General features: G+C 39.7%; 1 protein-coding gene across 1 annotated transcript in view; it reads left to right on the top strand.

The window, feature by feature from the left end:
- ERG (ETS transcription factor ERG) overlaps window positions 1–18,982 on the top strand; it is a 62,855-nt gene extending 43,873 nt beyond the window's left edge. The window contains exons 3-10 of the mRNA XM_082498685.1: window positions 380–531; window positions 4,176–4,379; window positions 5,326–5,406; window positions 7,487–7,558; window positions 12,865–12,933; window positions 13,292–13,348; window positions 15,217–15,264; window positions 18,035–18,982. Coding sequence (XP_082354811.1) covers window positions 380–531; window positions 4,176–4,379; window positions 5,326–5,406; window positions 7,487–7,558; window positions 12,865–12,933; window positions 13,292–13,348; window positions 15,217–15,264; window positions 18,035–18,555 — 1,204 coding nt within the window. The 3' untranslated portion in view covers window positions 18,556–18,982. The remainder of the gene's footprint in view (window positions 1–379; window positions 532–4,175; window positions 4,380–5,325; window positions 5,407–7,486; window positions 7,559–12,864; window positions 12,934–13,291; window positions 13,349–15,216; window positions 15,265–18,034) is intronic.
- Window positions 18,983–19,734: the final 752 nt, after the last annotated feature.

The raw sequence follows: 19,734 nt of genomic DNA, 5'->3' as shown, positions 1-19,734 counted from the left end.
GTGGACTTGTCTGTGAGGTGTTTGGAGAGAGAAGTACAGCTACTTGCAGCCATCAGACTCAGCAAGCTCGTGAACAAGCCTCCGTTTTAGCTGGGTCTCTGGAAATAGATCATTAGTGTTTATATGTTTGGAGGCATATAAGAGCCTGATCCTTTGAAAATAAAAATAAATATGTGGTCCGTTGAGGCTGGTCATTTTTTCTTAGGCAACTGAAGGAATTATCAGAGTCATTGGGTGGTAGGTACCGAGTTTTTCAGTGACAGCCCAACCCTGGTGCTTGAGTTTTGTTTTTTTTCCATTTCATTCAGTGTGATTCTTTGCTAAGGATATTAGTAGGGACTGGAATAATAATAGAAGAACACTTCTCTTCTCTGTCTAGGAATTCTCCTGATGACTGCAGCGTGGCAAAAGGAGGGAAAATGGTTAGCGGCTCAGAAAATATTGGGATGAACTATGGAAACTACATGGAAGAGAAGCACGTTCCACCCCCAAATATGACTACCAATGAGCGAAGAGTCATTGTGCCAGCAGGTTAGACCTTCTACACAAAAATTGCAAGCAAAAATGCATTTCCCCTAGTCTACTAACATTATTTGAGAAAATTTGGAGAAAAGTGGTAATGTGATGCAGGTGACCAGGAAGAAAAGAGCAGTAATTTTCCAGGGCTATTAAGAGAACAAGCTGAGAAATATCATAGTGAAGCCATCTCCTCAACTTGTTCTTCCCGTTTCAGCAGCAGAACCGGCTGATTGCAGGCACTCAGATCTTGTATGACTTCTCTAGGTCCTTTTGAAGTATTTCACCCTAAAGTGGGCAAAATGAAGAGCCACTTCCATTTCCTAACACCATGGACTAGCTGGGTGCAGAGTGTGTGGGAGGGAGAAAGGATCACTGTACCACACGATGTCCCCGCAAATACCAAATGCAGTCCGGCCCTCAACATTCTAAAAACAGAATAGCTTCTGTGAAATAAAACAGTGCGTGAAAAGCTTTTATCTAGGTTATCCCCTGCGTTTGGGCAGTGTAAAACATTTTAGTAAGCAAGCTGACAACTCCACTGCAATATAAGAGAATTGAGAAATTCTTGGTTAGTCTTGGCAAGCTTGGTTGTGGGATTCAGCAGTTGATTGAACAAGAAGGCATTCGCTCCTGTTTGCTTTGTCGTCCAAACAACCTCTGCTGGAAGGTTTGTTGCCTTAGTTTGCAAAATAATTAGCATGCTTATTTCCGAAGTCAAAGACCATCATGGCATACGTGGGTGTTCATAAACCACTGGATATACACAGCACAGACACAACACCTGCAACCTGCAACCAGAAGAGAATGTTTTGCTACTAGTTCCTCTCCAGCAGAGATGTGCCTGTCTGAAACATTTCTGCTGCAGCTGTGTTGCTTAATATTCTTACAGTTTTTCGGTTGCTAAGACATGCAAGAGTACTAACTGTGGCCAATTTTGCAAGCTGTGATTATTTCAGTTATTTGTCAAGACACGTGTGGACAAATATGTTGCAGTATCCTCTGCAATGGTATTGACAGTTCTATTCTGAAGCACAGAAGAGTGATGCACTGAATAATGAAGTGTCCTGCCTAACTGGAAGCAGACCACACTGAAATTCACATCATTTGAATGTTCTTCTAAAACATTTGTCTTCTTAGTGGTTGGCACTTTTTTCAGTCTTATAGTAACCCTTAGCCTGGTTAGCTCAGAAAGATTTTTTTTTCTTAGTGTATTCCTGGAAGTGTATTTTGAGGTGGATTTGAGTGACATTCAAGGAACAAGATCATCACAGTCGCAGCCTTGCTATTTTAAGGTCCCTAGAAAAGATGTATGGGTGAAAATCAGTTAGAAGCATAGAACTGTTTACGTTGGAAAAGACCTTTAAGATCATCAAGTCCAACCACACTGCCAAGTCCACCAGTAAAGCATGTCCCTAAGCACGACATCTACATGTCTTTTAAATACTCCAGGGATAGTGGTTCAACCACTTCCCTGGGCAGCCTGTTCCAATGCTAGACAACCTTTTCAGTGTCGATATTTTTTGTAATACCCAATCTAAACCTCACATGGTGCAACTTGAAGCCATTTCGCCTTGTCCTATCGCTTGTTACTTGGGAGACAAGACCAACCCCCACCTCGCTACAGCCTCATTTCAGGCAGATATAGGGAGCGATAAGTTCTCCCCTGAGCCACCTTTCCTCCCAACTAAACAACCCCAGTTCTCTCAGCCGCTCCTCATAAGACTTGTGCTCCAGACCCCTCACCAGCTTTGTTGCTCTTCTTGGACACACCCCAGTACCTCAGTGTCTTTCTTGTAGTGGGGGGCCCCAAAATGAACACAGTATTCGAGGTGCGACCTCACCAGTGCCGAGTACAGGGGGACGATCACTTCTCTAGGCCTGCTGGCCGCACTATTCCTGATACAAGCCAGGATGCTGTTGGCCTTCTTGGCCACCTGGGCACACTGCTGCATCATATTCAGCCGGCTGTCAACCAACACGCGCAGGTCCTTTTCCACCAGGCTGCTTTCCAGCCACTCTTCCTCAAGCCTGTGGCATTGCTTGAGGTTGTTGTGACCCAAGTGCAGGTGTGCAGGTCATGTGGCAATAAAAAAAGCAAAATTCATGTTTCCAGCTGTGGTAAATTTCTAGTTATCATAGATGAGAAGCATTTAAAAGTTATAGGCATAATCAAAATGTTTTGGTAAACTTCCTGGTATTTGGTTGTTTGCTTCAAACAAAACTGAATGTACTTGTTGGACTGCTCTGCTGTAGATGTGGGCTATCTCGTCCAGACCCTACGTTTACCAACTAGACTTGCATCTCTCTAGATTGCTATGTGTTTCGTACCAGATGGAGGAGTTCTTTTAAGTATTCTTTGGTGCACTTCAGTGAATAGAGAAACTGTCTGAAGCTCCAGAGAGTTAAATATTCTGACTTTCAAGGGCTTAAAATGCCAAAAGAAACATCAGAAATGGGGATGCACTAGTGAGTGAAGGATTGGGAGTGAGCAACAGCATGACAGACTGAATAGTTCCTAGCCCACGGAAAGAGGTCCCTGTCTCTTTCAGACCATCCTGAACAACAGTCAAAAGAGAGGGGATGGCAATGAATTAAGCCACAGAAAAGCTGTTTAGGCTGTCACTCAAGTCCCAGCCCTTCCACGTCTTCTGTGCGACAGAGTACAGCCATTTGACCTCTGTGTGTTCCACTCTCAGTCTTTAGGTTATCGCTGAATTGTTTCGGTTGGAAGGCATAAACTCTCAAGGAGTTTGTTTCTCCTTAGTTTTATTGTTTTCTCTTCAAAAAGTACAAATTCTTCATGGTAGGAGCTGTCTTCCGTTATGGGGATGTGCACTGCAGGTCATTAGGAACAGTGCTTATTATATCTCAAGAATAGGGAAAAGTAGAATGGAAGAGAAATAGAAAAGGGGGAATTTAGAGGCAAAAAAGAAATTTAAGTTAAAATCAAGGATTCATTCAAAACCACAAGGTATTTGGCCTTATGGTTTGCTAAAAATCTGGACTAGTTCTTATTTTTTTCCCCAGATGGTTTTGCCAATACTTCAGGTAGTAAGTAAAAACCCACGCAGGTGTAGCACCAGTAAAACACAGCAGTCTAGGAAAGGAAGTGCAGAATATTTTAATAAGACCCACTCCAGTTTATGAAATAACTAGCCAAATCTGTGAGTGCTTATTTAGCCTATGCCCAAGGAATGCTACTTCTGACTTGAGTGGAAATTTCACTTGAATAGAGATAGAAATTCAACAGAGCGCTTCAAAAATTGTTCAGATGCAAGCGGCAGTGCTGTTGGTGTGCTCTCTTAAATACTTTTCTAAAGAGTATTCTCTGCATGAGGAGAGGAGCCTATGTTAATCTGTGGATAATAATGCATAAAAATGACAACACAAAACAACTGAATGGGAGAAGGAGCTCAACAGCAGAGAGTTTGTTGTTAGTAATCAGACTCACAGCTCTTCCCTAATAGTTTTTCATAGACAGTTATTCTCCTTTGCATTCAACAGGACAAATTAATTCCTCATGTATTTCCAGCAGTCAGTAAACAAGGGACTAAGGTCTCTCCAGTTTGACTGTGGTCTACATTTATTTTGTACCAGTCCAGCACATCAGCACTCTCCTCTCTCTGCCTAATTTTTATGCTTTGTGATACCACCAGATCCTACGTTATGGAGCACAGACCATGTACGCCAGTGGCTGGAATGGGCAGTAAAGGAGTACGGTCTCCCGGATGTGGATATCTTGTTGTTCCAGAACATCGATGGGAAGGAGCTGTGTAAAATGACCAAAGACGACTTCCAGAGACTTACCCCAAGCTATAACGCAGATATCCTCCTGTCACACCTACACTACCTCAGAGAGAGTAAGCTAGTTTTCTGTCATTATGGTAGTGGCTACAATCAATCTGTGGTTGATATCAGTCTTAGATTTAATGGTGTGGATACACTTGGCTGGGTTTTCAAATGTCTGTTGCCAATGTTGCTGTTCCTAAGAACATAGTAGGGAGCCTGATCCAAAGCCTCTTGAGTGTGATGGAAAGATTTCCGTTAATTTCAATTGGCTTTCACTCATGTCCATCAACGAAAAAAGTTAGGAAATATTTCTACGTGTCCATCTCAGAGAAGAATGAAGTTGAAACCCAGCATATTCATCAGCATACTGTAGGAAGAAAATCATATGGGATTCAGTGCTAATGTTTTTTCTGGTCACATACTCATTTCTTTCTATTTTAATGATGAGAATGCTAAACAAGAGTGCAAACATTGATTCATAAAGCAAATTCCAGGCATGATTCTAAGGGCTGACAGCAGTTTGCTCTACCCTGAATAAGATTTCTCTGAATTGAATAAAATTTCTGTAAATTCACGGAAAAAAGTCCCTGAAGTCCAAATGCAAATTACTTGTAGTTCATGGCTAGCATTTCAAAGGGAAAGAAGGGACTAGTGAATTCCTGGTTTGAGGGGTCTCATCTAAGCTTGAGGAAATTCTGCAGGTTTGCCTCAGTTTGAAGCAGTTAAAGTGAACGTGGTTTTTAAGGAAAAAAAAACAAGCATTGCAACACCAGTGCGGTGCAGTCTTCTCCACACGCACACTATCAATAATCAATCAGAAATACTACGCATTCATAATGTTGAAGAAATGAATGCCCTAGTTTAAGCTGTAGCACAGACACCTCCCTCCAAACTGCAGACTGAAACTGACTGTTGGTAGACTTGCATTCAAACAATCCTGTCAGGGGAAAATATGGTTTAAAAAGATAATTCACAATTTTTTTTCATTTTGGTGTTGCTTTTTGTTTTGTTTTGTAGCTCCTCTTCCACATTTGACTTCAGATGATGTTGATAAGGCCTTACAAAACTCTCCACGGTTAATGCATGCTAGAAACACAGGTAATGCTGGCACTGCTCCCATTGCTAGAGGTCATCTTCTAAAAGCACAGGATTCCTTTTTATGGGTTGCTTGCTAAAAATGGAAATGGTAAATCAGGAGGGAGACAAGCGTATCCTCTCCTTGCTGTGTGTGTGAGTTTTATGGACAGACACACAGACAGAAGGTGAGATCACGTATGGCCAAATGGTGCAAAAATGGTCTCCTTACTGGTAATTTCTTGTGTCCTATAAGAGAATGGGTTCCCTGACACATGATAAACTGCAGACTCGGGCCCTTTATCTCTGAGGACTTTTTTTTCTCGTTCTGTCTCATTGTACTGTCAGATCTACTCCATGGATCCCTTGAAGGTTGGTGGAGCTCAAAAGTGCTTCAGCACTTGCCTAAGTGGTTTGGGCTCTGGTGAATGGGGACTGTCTCCCCTCCCATGCAGTAGATGTCGTATAATTCACTAAAATTGCTGTTTAGGCAGTTGGCTTATCTCATTTGTCAGCTATATGGGACTTGAGCTGGAAACTTCACTAAGTTTGATGTTGTAATTTCCACTAAGTCTGATCTGAATGTAAAATGATTTTTGTTAATATTCACTCTTCTGTTAATTTGGCCCAGAAAAGTATTGAGTGTAGGTAGGTGAACAATACAATACATGCCTCAAAAGCATCTGTCTTTCAGGATGTGACTTAAAATATTTATGAAAATAATTCAGAATAAATTTTGTCTTGCTCTAGCAGTTGTGCAACACAGGACGGCATGGAATTGTACATATAGTATGGTATACATACTGATTAAAGATTTTTGGAATATTGCATGATCATGCCTGAGGGTATTAGTTACCTACAGTGACCAGAAATAACAATTCTTTATGAGAAATGAAAAAGATAATACAAAGGATAATGCAAAATAAAAATAAAGGAAAACCTTGGATTGCGATGCCTTTTTCACATTTCATTTAGTTTTTCACTGTGGTAAATAGCAGTGAATTTCCTAGCAAAATTAACTAGATTAGAGCTCTCCCTGAGATTAGATGTTTGCCACTTGACATAAAGCCCTACTGCGGGCTGTAGGCCTGCTGCAGACCCCACCAAAAGCAACAAAAAAAAATTAAATTGACTTTGATGGGGTTTGGAATAAGCCTTAAGCCCTTTTTAAAAATAGATGGACTCGATGGTCTTTTCCATCTCTGGCTTTCCAGATTCTAATTTGCCAAGCAGTTTCCACATACAATTATCCAAGTGTTGTTCGGCAGTTCTGTGTGTTATCTTTTTCTATATGTGTGCACTGACAATGATATTTTGAAATTCATTTCACCAAAATAAGATTGTCTGCATTTCTGTCATTGGGAGTGTGAATAATATCATGCTGATATATCAGCAGAAGGAAAATTAGGTGTTCTGGGGGCATAAGAACTTTGGAGTGGGATTTTCAAAGGACCCCAAAAAAGTTAGAAACAAGTTCTTCTCGAAGTCAGCAGTAATTGCACAAATCCATGTGACCCTTTTCATGTTCCTAGAGATGGTCATTAGAAGTCTGTTGATGTAATTAGAGCAATTTCAATGCCTGAGATAAGTGAGATACCATTTTCTATATCAAACTCAATATTTTTAATTTTTTCACTCTGTGAACAGAATGTTTCTGAGGGTCTGACCCAAAGCCGACGAAAGTCTGTGAGAAGATTCCCACAGACACCAATAGGCTTTGGCCCAAGCCCTCAGACTCTGTTGAAACTATGAACATGTTTGGAAAGCGCATGCACTAATGAAGAGAAGGCAAAGAAGTTTTATTTCAGAAGATATGAAATCACCTACCCAGGTGGACGTGATTGTGAGGAAGGTAGAAAGGATTTCCTGAACCTGTCTTTCTCTTCTCTTTACACAGATTTTGCTCAGACTTTTATCCAGTAATTGAAATGGATTTACACAGATGCAAAGGCTATCAGAATTAAGTTTTATATATAACAGTCCTAAGATAGACAGTAATCATTCGTAGTCTTCGCTCAGACACACTACAAGAGGGAAAGTATCAGTGGACTTAGGGGCTGTGAAAATGAATCTTTAGGTGTTATGTCTTCTTCTTTCTCTTTAGGAGGTGCCACTTTTATTTTCCCAAATACATCAGTTTATCCAGAAGCAACACAAAGAATTACAACCAGGCCAGGTATGAACAATGACCACCTTTTGTATGCTGTGATCTTACTCATTTTTTCTCTTGAAGTATCTTGTTCTTTTTCTCCTTCAACTCTCTTTTCTTAAATATTAGGCTGTATTATTTACACACACACATATTCTATACATATGTTTTTTATATATGTGTGTGTAGAGTGAGATGATTAAATAGATAAGTTTAATTTCTGTTTCTTCCACATATCTCTGTCTTTGAAGCAATGCTATCTAGTTTATAAAGCACCAGAAAATCAGAAGACCAGAGCTGCATTCACTGGTTCTGTTGCTTTGTCCCAGTGCAGCTACTTTTCGGTGTGCTTCAGCTCTCTGTAAAATGGGGCAAGAATACCCTCTTTTATAATGCTATTTGAAGTATATTGGGAAAAAGTATTCTAAAAATGCAGGATTCACATTTCTCCTGCTATCTGCTTTTTATTTATGTTTGTGGCAAATAAACCCCACAACATCTGATTGTGAGTTGAAGAGACTAAATAAGTAAAATCAAAACATAAGAAAGTTCTTATTGCTCAAAAGTTTGAAGCCCGTGAAAGTATTGTGGGTGTGCTGGTTTGTGAAAGGCTAAAGGGAGTAATTAAAGAAGATGAGAACATTGCTGTGAAGCTAAAAATTTTCTTTGCATCACCCTTCACCACTAAAGATGCTGGAAAAATACCTAATCTGGACATTTGCTTTTCCAGTAATAAGTGCAAAGTACTGTGAGACATCAAGAGGAGTTGTAGCAAAATACATTTAAAGGAAATCCATTACTGAGCCAGAGGCATACATCCAAGTGTTCTGAAGGGACATACACTTGAATTGACTGAACTCTTGTGAAAAGATACATTCTCTCATCAAAAACAGAGGGGGTTTTGGATAGCAAATCTTTTATCTTTTATCAGTGCTCTAGGGTATAATCCGTGAGACTATACACAAGTAACTATTTTATATACACTTGTATACATGTATATATGCATGTCTGCAGATTTGTTAATTGATAATTTAAAAAGATAAATAGGGAAACAGGTACCAAACCATTACATGATCAAATCCACCCTACTCAGTTTCTAGGAAAACAAACTTCTGTTAGAATTGTTTGTCTATAACAATACCGTAGTGAATAGAAAGGAAACCCGTCATCCAATGCACACATTTGGCATTTGGCTTTCATAAGACATTTACCAAAGTACCTCACAACTACTTAAAATGAAAGTTAAATCAGCATATCATAAGAAACAAAATATTTTAACAGATCAAGAACTGGCTGATTAACCTGTTACAAAGACTAAATAATGGACATCTTAAGTCATCAGTGCTTTAGCATTCTCTACCATGATATATAATTATTAGTAATTAGAAAAAGGACACAATAAAAATTGGTATAAAACTTAGAGATGACATATGATTTTGTCATTACTTAAAACCAGAGATTACTCTAATGGATTCCTGTACAGGCGCCCAGAGCCTCATTAGAGATCAACGAACTGGCAATACGTTAACAGCTGGAAATACAAGTTGATAAATGCAGTATAAGACACAAGTTATTTGCATATCTTACTGATTTCAAATTAGCCCTCTTCACTCATAAAAGAAGAACTTAACATAGGCATCTTTATTTATGGCACAATGAAGTGTGAACTAGAGCACTGCTCTAGTTGTTGGCCAAAGTGAAAAAAAAAAAGTAAGCAAATGTAGAAACACAGTGGAGGATCATATGGGAAATCTGACTTTGCCATTAAATAAATCAGCAGTATGGCCTTGTACGGAAAGCTGCGTGAATCATCCCTTATCAAAAAGGCTATCTGCAGAATTAGAAGGCACTTAGAGCAAGCCATGGGAATATGGAAAATCTTTCGAGCATGTTGAAAGATATAAAAGTTTGAAATTGTTCAGCTCAGGGTCTGGGGATGAGGAAACATGATATAATTATCAAAATAAAGAGTGTCACAGACTACCTACTTAGTCTTAGTATTAGAAGAAAATATATTTTTTTAAAAGTCAGACATTTTCATGAAACATTAAAGCAGACTGTGGCCTTCATGGTCAAAGGGTTATAGTAGCACCCAGGAGTTTTGAATGGCATGGAGAAATCTGGACATGAATATAGATGAGAAGACAAAGCATAGCTATAGGAACAATTACCAACTATGCAATGTAAAACTGGATGCCGGAAGCTTTCAGTAGTTTCCAACAAAAATGAAAGTGTAACATAAGACCAGAGGGACCCAGGTCTCCTACAGAAAATAACCATGCCAATTGAGAGGATTTCAGGCAAAGGCTAGAATGAGTCTGCTGTGAAAGAATACTATTTTATGGGTATGTTTCCACTGGACTTGAACAAAAACTGTTTTTTTTTATACCATGAGAGATTCTGTGATTTCAATATTTGTTTCATCCTGACTTGTGATGGAAAAATAAAATACTAGTGTTCTCTGAAGTAAAAAGTTCTAAAAAACCCCACATATCAGACATGGGGGAGTCCTTCATTTCAGCATTTTTATCCAAATCATGTTTACAGTGACACTTACAAAACAAAATGCTTTATGTCAACATCAAAAGGATCTTCCTGTGTTGACACAATTCCTTGTGGGAGTTGCAGTTTGGATATGGGGTGTCTCTATTCTGTGTAAACTGGTGTGTCCTAACTAAACATTTCCTATAACAAACGATCATGTGATTTTGAAAATATCATTTTATCTTTTACAACTGAAAGTTGACAAACATCTTTAAAGTCAGCATTTTCATTCAGAAAGTTTTGGGGTTTTTTTTCAGAAATTTAGTTTTCTCTCAAGAAACTATTTTGTTGGCTTATTCTATGGCTTTTCTTTTAGTTAAATGTCACATTTCAACTAGACTGCAAAGAACCTTTTCCATAACAAAGCTCCCTCATGTGAGAGCAATAGCAGACCCTGGTACAATCCCTTGATGACATGAAAAAGGTCAAAAATGAGGGGGGGTGGAGTAAATAATATTAAATGGGAATTAGCCAAATGCCGGGATGCAATTCTGGAGAAAGTAATTAAGCATTGCCATTGTTAAGGCACTACAATAGAAAATAGGAAATGAGCAGGGCTTGTAATGAACTGCACTGACAAAGGCGTATTTCTTCAGTCACCTTTACAACAGAACATGAGGTTTCAGCAAGGTGAAAGTAATACAATGAAGCTATCAGGAGCTCAGGAGGACCTAATATGGATTTGTCTACATGTCTCATCAAACAGGAGCATTCCCATCAAAGATCTGTCCAAGATAAGGACATGTTGTACTAATATCTCATGAATAAGAACAGATCTGCTTATCTAGGATAGCAACATGTTTATCAAGGCACAATGCTGAACTAAGAATGAAGCTGGAATTTTGCGCTATTTCAAGAAAGGCTGATAACTGGATTTTTCTTTTAACGGAGAGGGCGTAATCAGAAAACGATCTTATGATGTGTTGAGTTAGAAGGCAAAACAGTTTTCTCACAGTACTAAATTTGTACCAAATATATTTTAAGGCTGCAAGTGCCACCAAGTACAAGCACACAACATCACACAGCCCTATCAGTGTACAGATGTCTAATAATTTGGAGACCCACAAATAGGAGAGAGAAGGAGAGGAGAGGAGACTGTGGAATAGTTCTCAAGAAATCAGGGATAAAATCACACTAGTTATTCAAATGTAATACAAAGATAAATTGCCTATCTCAGCAAAGGCAAAGTTTTTGAAGTGTAAGATTCAGGGAGACGACAGGGCTGGTAGTGCCAGTCTGCTCCTCAAGCCAAACAGATGAAATAAATTAAAGGCAATTTGGTTGCAAATTTCACATTACGCTTTATTTCCATTTGATACTTCTGCTCGTAGTGCTTGGAAATGGGCAGAGATACATCTGTTTTGCACAGAGCCAGTCTGTGACTGTTTCTTTACTTCCTATCTGGTTTCATTTCCAATCATCATTTCTAAAATAAAGCATAAGCACTGTTAAGAATCAAATCATCTGCTCCAGCTTAGTTCTACCAGGTGCGTACTGCTACCTTTCTGAGATCCTGGGCAGGCTACACAAGTCTTGGATTTTGGCAGCAATTTTAGTTAACGTGTTAAAGCCAGCCATAGAAGAGTAAAGGCAACTGCAAAAGATTTCAAAGGGTAAACCAAACATTGGAATTTACTACATATACTTTATGAAGAAAGCTTTTATGGTTTAGTTTCTTCATTTTTATATGCTAAAGCATTTAAACGAAATAGAAGTAATGAGTAAATGAAAGAAAAGGCAAACAAAAATTCAGATACGTAAAGTTAAGGAGCTTGTCCCAAGAAACAGAAAGGAATACTTAAGTAGATGAAGCAGGAAAAAAGCTCTCCAATAAATATGTATACATATATATGTTTAACATTTAAGCATGTTCACTGTTTTCACATGTTATGTTTCTAAAGATCGGTGAGGGTAATGGGGAACGGAAGGGAAAATGAAGGAAAAAGAATTATTAGTAATTTGAAATGGCTAGTAGAAGAGAAAAGAGTAAGATTGGCAAAATGCAGCAATCAATTATCCCAAAAGTTTGGCTTCTGAATTATGAGAGTGAGACCAGAGAGTGCATCTGAGGAAGAAAGCACTTGCAAACATGAGGAATAATATCACAAGGGGTGCATAACAAACTACATGATGGCAATGAGAGCTGGTGCAAACACAAACATACAACAGTGGCTTAGAGGAATCTCCAACAGACAAAACCAAGACTTTATTGTTTCACATACCTATTCGCAGGTGGAAGAAAAGGGAACTCTCGAACTCAGGCTATAAGATTTGATCAATCTCAAGGGATGACAGCAACAGACTAACATAGAATAGCGCATTAAATCAGCTGAAGTCTTAAAATATTGTTATATGCTGAGATTGGGAGGGAATGGTACACAGTTAATGCTTAATCTGAGCTCTGACCTCGTGGGGGACTTTTCCTGCAAGACTAGCATAAATTGTCCGTGATGTGCAGTGTGTGACATTCCTTGGTATCCTGGATTGAGGAATGAGACCAAAGGGAGTACTTGGAGATCCTTGGAAATTATGGACTTTAGAGTATTTGTATCAGCTATTTTGGTGCAGTTCAGACATCTAACAAGCATAGGCACATCTAAAGAACAATGCAGAGGGCAATGAGGTACTATTATTTTTGGAGACAATAAATACAATAAAGGTTTTTACAAAGAGTGTCCTTCCTATTTCAGTAATTTTTCCAATCCAGTGTGTTCCCTAGAAATGTGCCCCTTATGGACATAAACACTTTACGCCATATCTGCATGAATCGGTGTATTTTGCCTTTGCAGATTTGCCTTATGAGCAAGCCAGGAGATCAGCATGGACGAGTCACACCCACCCTAGTCCTCAGTCAAAAGGTAAAAAACATCTGCAGGTGTCTAACCTGTGAGCCTAATGCACATCTGGTGCAACCTGGGTAGATCCTGAACTGAACTAATAGGAGCTACTTCAGCATTCCGCTCTGGAGGATTTTTACCTGTGCCTGGGCTGGAAAGCCTGTTAGCTGTGTATAGGCAATACTGGGTGGAGTCACTGGGGCAGCCGCATCCTTCCTTGAACTCAGGCTTCATCAGGTCCATGACCTTATAAAGCTAAATCCTGTTGTGACTATCATTGAGTGGTGAGCAGCAGGATTCCCAGGCCTGTGATCTGTCACAGATTTGATGACCATCTTCCAAACTAGAAAAGTAATTACATGGGTTTTTCCATTTTCAGCTACTCAGCCATCATCCTCAACAGTTCCCAAAACAGAAGACCAGCGTCCTCAGTTAGGTGGGTGTCATTTTTTTTTAATTATGCCTTGGTGTGACAGGGTTTGTTGAACATGATGAGAAGGACAGCTCTCACCTGCCAACCAGAAGCAAATTGCAACATCTGATTCAGACCACTAATGAGATATCCAGCTGGTGACCACTAAATCCCCAGACGTGTATGAGTCGACTCTACATCTGGATCTGAGATGAAGGCTCTCATGGCAATAGAAAATTGCTTTTAGTAATGTTTAATGGCAGTGATGACCTTTCAGAGTGAAAAAACTGTTAAACAAAGTACCTATGTACAGTTTAGGGACAAAGGTGGAAGGTAAGGATGTCAAAAGACCATATGCTTCACAGTAGTTGAAATGCAAGCATTTAGAAAATGTGCATGAGCAAAGAAAGGAAAATGGATTACAGCGTACAGAAACCTATTTGAATTGGGCTCCTGAATTAAACAGGAGAATTCAAAGGATTCTTAGTCTATTGGGAAACTGAGGAGAAAGTAGACGTTTATGAGTTTGTAGACCAGTGGTTTTGCAAAATGGGTGCATTTTGTGTTTTCAAAGCATCTATTCCATGGGGTAGGACCTAATCCCATATTGTGAATTAGACGGTGTTTTGGACAGGTAGCTAGAAAGCACTGCAGAGATTCTGAGTCAGTTATGGCTTTTGTTAACAGCAAAAAGGTAGAAATAGGAAATTAAAAAGATTTGGATGATATTCTTAGCTCAGAAGGCTCTGAGCCTGTTTTTATCACATGGATTTCAAATCATTATTCTGTTTTTTCTTATAGCTAAATAAGACTGTGCACATGACTACATCTCATTAACTCATATGAATGCTGCCTGGGAAGTATTATATTGCTTTTTACCCAAATAGCTTTTTATCTAATCTGGCCTTCCAACCATGATAATCTTTCAAGAAATATGGTGATGATTTATGTAAGTCTTTAGGACCGTTTAATAGCTGTGTGAGAGCTGCACAGGTTACTTCGATGTATGAGGAAAGTAACCTGATTGCCTTCTTGGCTGTAAAACTGGCGGCCGTTGAGAACAGCTGTCCAGAGATGTGGCAACCCAGCGACAGGGTCATTCAGCAAGGGGCAAGGGGCTGTGCTTGCAGCCCATCGCTTTGGCTTTTGTACTTCTGTCACAGCCTTCCCTTTTTCCTGTTGTACTTCAATTCAGGCCAAACCAAGTTTTTATTTCCTGAGGGAATCCCTTGAGGAAAACAATGAGATGCTACAGACGTTGTGTGGCCAATGCAGGCTCTTCTAAAAACCCTAGTTGCAAGGTTAATACAGGGGATCCCTCACCGGGCTCTAGTGACAAAGAAGAGTAGACCCAGCCACATTGCCTGGGTTCAGCCATGCACTCTCAGCCCTGCTCTGGAGGCTCTTTTGGCACAGAAAGAGTTAGTGGCACGGGGAAAAGAAACGTGGCCTTACAAGAAGAGAGAAAATTGCTTTTAGTAATGTTTAGTGGCAGTCCTTTGCAGAGGGGACTTTCACGCTCATTACCTGTCTGTGCCTGGCATGCTGCAAGGGTCGATAGTACCAAAGGGTACCCGTGTGTACGTGTTCTTTGTTTTAGTAGGAATCAGAATACTTCTGGACCAAATTTATGGTGTGGCTGAATATATGCTTGTGCACGCTAATGCAGTACAAAAGGCGAACATGTATCCTTGCAATTGTTCTTTTGCACGCTCAATTTTAAGGGAAAACATGCAAATACTGCAATGCAGAGAAAGGAACAGCTTTCCCCAGTGTTGAACCTGCTGTCCCATCAGGCAGTGTACACTGCCCTTACAAGGTTAAAAAATAATCCCTAAAATGTTTGACATCACTGTTACATGACTTAAAATCTTTTTTTCACAATTTTGTAGATCCATATCAGATTCTTGGACCGACCAGCAGCCGACTTGCAAATCCAGGTGAGAAGGGATTTTGCTAATTTAGGGGAATTTCTCTTCAGTGTTTAGTGTCCCCACTTCAGCTTTAAGGCCAGACCTGGAAGGGGTTGTGACTGATTTTATCACTCTTCTGTACGACTCAGTGGGAGTTGATGATACCCAACGTGTTGCAGGATTAGGTTTCTAAATTACACAAGGGTGGGACTGAGGTCACACATTAAGACACATAAACTCATGTATCTTAATGTAGGTGTAGCTCTACATATGAGCTACATGTCTTATTTCCCATGATATTCATTGGAGACATAGTTAATATAGCTCTCCATAGAGAGCTATTAAAATCATCCTGGAGTAGGCAGTTACATTTAGTCAGTCAAATACCTCACTAGACGTATTTGAGCTCCTCATATCAATAGGAGTTCGCTTCAGTTGCCTAAACGTCGGGATTTTGTGAAGTGCTGCAACATATCCCATCTAGGGCATGAGTCTCTTACCGATCTGCATCGTGTGTGTCCCAGATTCTGTTAATCCACAATACAGTGCCATACTGACCTTGACAAATAGGAAAAATAGGGGAAAAAGCAGGAAAGCATAATCTATTTGCAAAGAATAATTGGGTTAGACACCTAAAAATGTTCTTCCACTTTAAGAAGACGTCAATGGGGTGCATTGCGGACAGGGGCTTGTAGCATATTTTAGCTAAAGACGTGGAACCTTCTTGGTGAATTAATAACACTGATTGTGAACTGTGCAGATTTCACTGTTGCTGCTCTGAGTCCGCAGGACACACTGTGGCCATACACCACCATAATCAACATCATAATCTGCCACAAAGGATTGACATTGTACCTGCCGCTTCCTATTTCCCTTGCTTTAACAGCCACAGGGCACAGCACAGTGTTCTTTATTCCACATTGCAGGTTTCCTCAACCCCCAGTAACAACATTTCTTCTTACAACAATTGTGTGGCTTTTTAAGGCGTGAAATGGCTAAAATACTGATCCATTTCCTTTCACTTTATCCCAAGTGACATCAGTCACAGTTCTAGATCAGCTTACTTTCTAAACAGTTTGGCATGACATAGGAAAGCAATTAAATATAAAGAACAGGATTTTCCAAATGGCCTAAGGCAGCAGGTTTCCAGGTGACACTGATCCTAACTGGAAGCGGGGGCCTACCTCCCTTTAATTTGTGAGTAAACCCTGGCTTTTACAATTTTGTCAAGTGTCTATTTGGTACCCTTCATTACTGTGGAAGACAGTAACTTGTTCTGGGTTGGGAAACTTTTTTAACATTTCGATACGGAATTCCTGCACACCATCATTCCTGTGCTTTAACATGTTTTTGTGTGTTTATAAATTGGTGGAATTACTCTCTCATTAAAAGGAAATTGACAGCAACCATTTATTTTCATAGGACTATATATTACATTTGGAAGGCAAGTGTTTATGTTAGAACATATGTTGGATTGCTTATTCAAAAAATTGTGTTTTGTCCAGTGCTGAACTGTTTATTGCTTTTCAAAGGCTAATCCTCTTGTTATGTTTCGTGTATTAAAACTTGCATGCCTTGCTCATACCATGGATTCTTTTGTTTGTTTGTTTATGTAATGCATGTTAATGGAACAGAAGAAATTCATTAAGGACGGTTTGGATAAATATAATTTAAACGAATATGGGTTTCAGTTGCACTGAAGTATAAACTGCTAATGGATTTCAGATGCTACTCTAGCTTGATATTATAATTCGCCACTTTAAGCTTTCTAAAGAAAAGTTTGTTTATTATACCCACATATCTGGTTTGGAAAAAAAAAAAAAAAAGAAACCCAACCGATTCCTGGTCAGAGATGTACTTAGAAGTTAGCACATACAAGCTGGTTAGCAAATTCTGCTGACATTGTGCTTGTGAAACAGATTGCCTTGCAAGCTGCTTCAGCTGTATTTTGCATCATTTCAGTGCTGCTTTATTAAGAAATGCTAAGCTTTTAACATGAATATCAGTGGCAAGGCCCTTCAAAATCTACTTTCAATTGCTTAAAATGGTCAAATTTTGTTCCTATAACTCTGGGCAACACACTTCTGCAGAGTTGACAGCAGACTAATTATTTTCTTTTTGAGATTAAATTGGCAGAGGAGTGAGAAAAAAACAATAACTTTTTAAGTCTTTACTTCAGTAATCATTTAAACTTGTTTGACACAGAACGATGACAAGAGTGTATTTTATGGACCTTTTCACTGTTCTTGCAAATATTTTGCCCTATGGTTGTATGCAGTGCAACAGCAAGCTAATAAGTTTCCGTTCTGCATTTCCCCAAATGCTGCAAATGGATGATATGGTTTGGCACGAGCCCAGCTTTCTCTAAACTTCTCCATTTTGTGTAGGCTTATTCCATAGCAGAGAACATTTAGTTGCAACATAATGCTGTGAGAACAAGCAAAATGTTACGCAAGTGAAAGCTGTTTGTCCTGAACTTTAGAGATTAGTTTCCTAAATGAGCGCTGTATTATTTCCCCATCAATTGTCTACACTGAATGACATTAGGTAACTATTAAATCTCCGTGTAATGGCATTCTGCCACTCAGATGAGGGAAAACATGACACATTACCATTATCTGTGCTCTTTAGGATTTCACGAGACAAGGCTGGGAGAAAGGGGACTAGTTAAGAGTAAGAAGTAGGAGCCGACATTGCAACATTTCCTAATAGGGTCCTATGTGAGAGGCTGGAAGAATTGATGTCTTAACATTATTAGTCACTAGTCCTGACATTTCTAATTCGTTTCCCCCCGCAGGGAGTGGGCAGATACAGCTATGGCAGTTCCTGCTGGAACTCCTCTCGGACAGCTCCAACTCCAACTGCATCACCTGGGAGGGCACCAACGGGGAGTTTAAGATGACCGACCCCGACGAAGTGGCTCGACGCTGGGGGGAGCGGAAAAGCAAGCCTAACATGAACTATGACAAACTCAGCCGTGCGCTTCGCTACTACTACGATAAAAATATTATGACTAAGGTTCATGGTAAGCGCTACGCCTACAAATTTGATTTCCACGGAATCGCTCAGGCTCTCCAGCCTCACCCCCCCGAGTCGTCCATGTACAAATACCCGTCAGACCTCCCCTACATGAGCTCCTATCATGCGCACCCTCAGAAGATGAACTTTGTAGCTCCTCACCCCCCTGCTTTGCCTGTAACATCGTCCAGCTTTTTCGCTGCCCCTAATCCGTACTGGAATTCACCAACTGGAGGTATCTACCCCAACACCAGGCTGCCAGCTGCTCATATGCCTTCTCATCTTGGCACCTACTACTAAGTGGGGAAAAAAAGAATCACCAGAAAAAGCAAACAAAGACACTTCTCGCTGGGTTACAGTCCCTGATGAATTGCAATGAACTCGATTGGAGTACACGAATTACAAGTGCCTAAAGAGACAAGTGAAGGTTTGGCTGGGAAAAAAACACATTAAAAATAGATGTCAAAAAGACTCTTTGTAGAAGGGATTTAAAGGAGTTATTCAAGAAGTATTAAGATACTAAAATGTAATGTATATGGGCATCGACTCTGTGGACCAAACAACAATAGACTATTGTAGGTAAAAGCATGAAATGATAAGGAAACCTACGAAAGCTAGTGGTCTTAAAAAGTTGGTAAGCTTATGTGTAAAGTTTGATATCTTGCTAGTGTAAACTGGGACTATACTACAGCAATATAAGGATAAGTCTATAGTGACCTAACATACAATATATGAATCATTACAAAAGAGGGGGGAAGAAGTGGGGAGGGGGGAGAAAAAAAACCCTACCTGTATTTTAAAAATCAAAACATATCAACAAAAGAGACTTGGTTTAGTGTGGACAAAATGATTTGGAATATAACAGCACTGTTTTGGTTAAAATCAAATGCGTTCCATTCATCGGAGTGTTATCGTCTACTCAAACTGTGAAGGCAACCCAAACTTTAAGATTCCTTGACAGTATTACAGGAACCCTGAGCCAAACATTGGAAATGAGAATGTGCTGAAGGGCAAGTGTATGATTGTAGGTCAGAGGCCCACTCCTGACAGAGGAAGCAGAAAGGAGAAAGAGGAGGACAAAGGCGGTGAGGATGGGAGAAAAGAAACTTCTTTACCAGTAGAGACTGAAAAGACTGAAAACTTCGTAGCGTTGGGACTGTGAAGAAACACTTGTTTGGACTTGTGAAACATATTGCTCAGTATCATGCCATTCCCAGTATTACAGGAGGAACAGACTTGATTTTATAGTAAAAAGAAAAGTGGAAAAAGGGAAAAGCAGAGGAATTCAGAAATCAGAATATGCATCTCTTTTTAAAAAAAAAGTAAAACTGGAATTGTGTTTGATATTTAAAAGTTACCAGTTAGAACCTCATCATTATTAAGGGAGTTTGCTTTCTATTGGTTAAAGCAAGAGACAACCCCTGACTGCCAAAATCAGAAATCACCTAAGTATTTTTGTTAGGCGGGCGCCAGTTTTTC

The sequence above is a fragment of the Vanellus vanellus genome, assembly GCF_965231255.1.
Source record: "Vanellus vanellus genome assembly, chromosome: 1".
In the NCBI taxonomy this organism is placed as follows: Eukaryota; Metazoa; Chordata; class Aves; order Charadriiformes; family Charadriidae; genus Vanellus; species Vanellus vanellus.
Note: the sequence above shows the minus strand (reverse complement) of the source record. Positions and strands in the feature narration are given on the sequence as shown.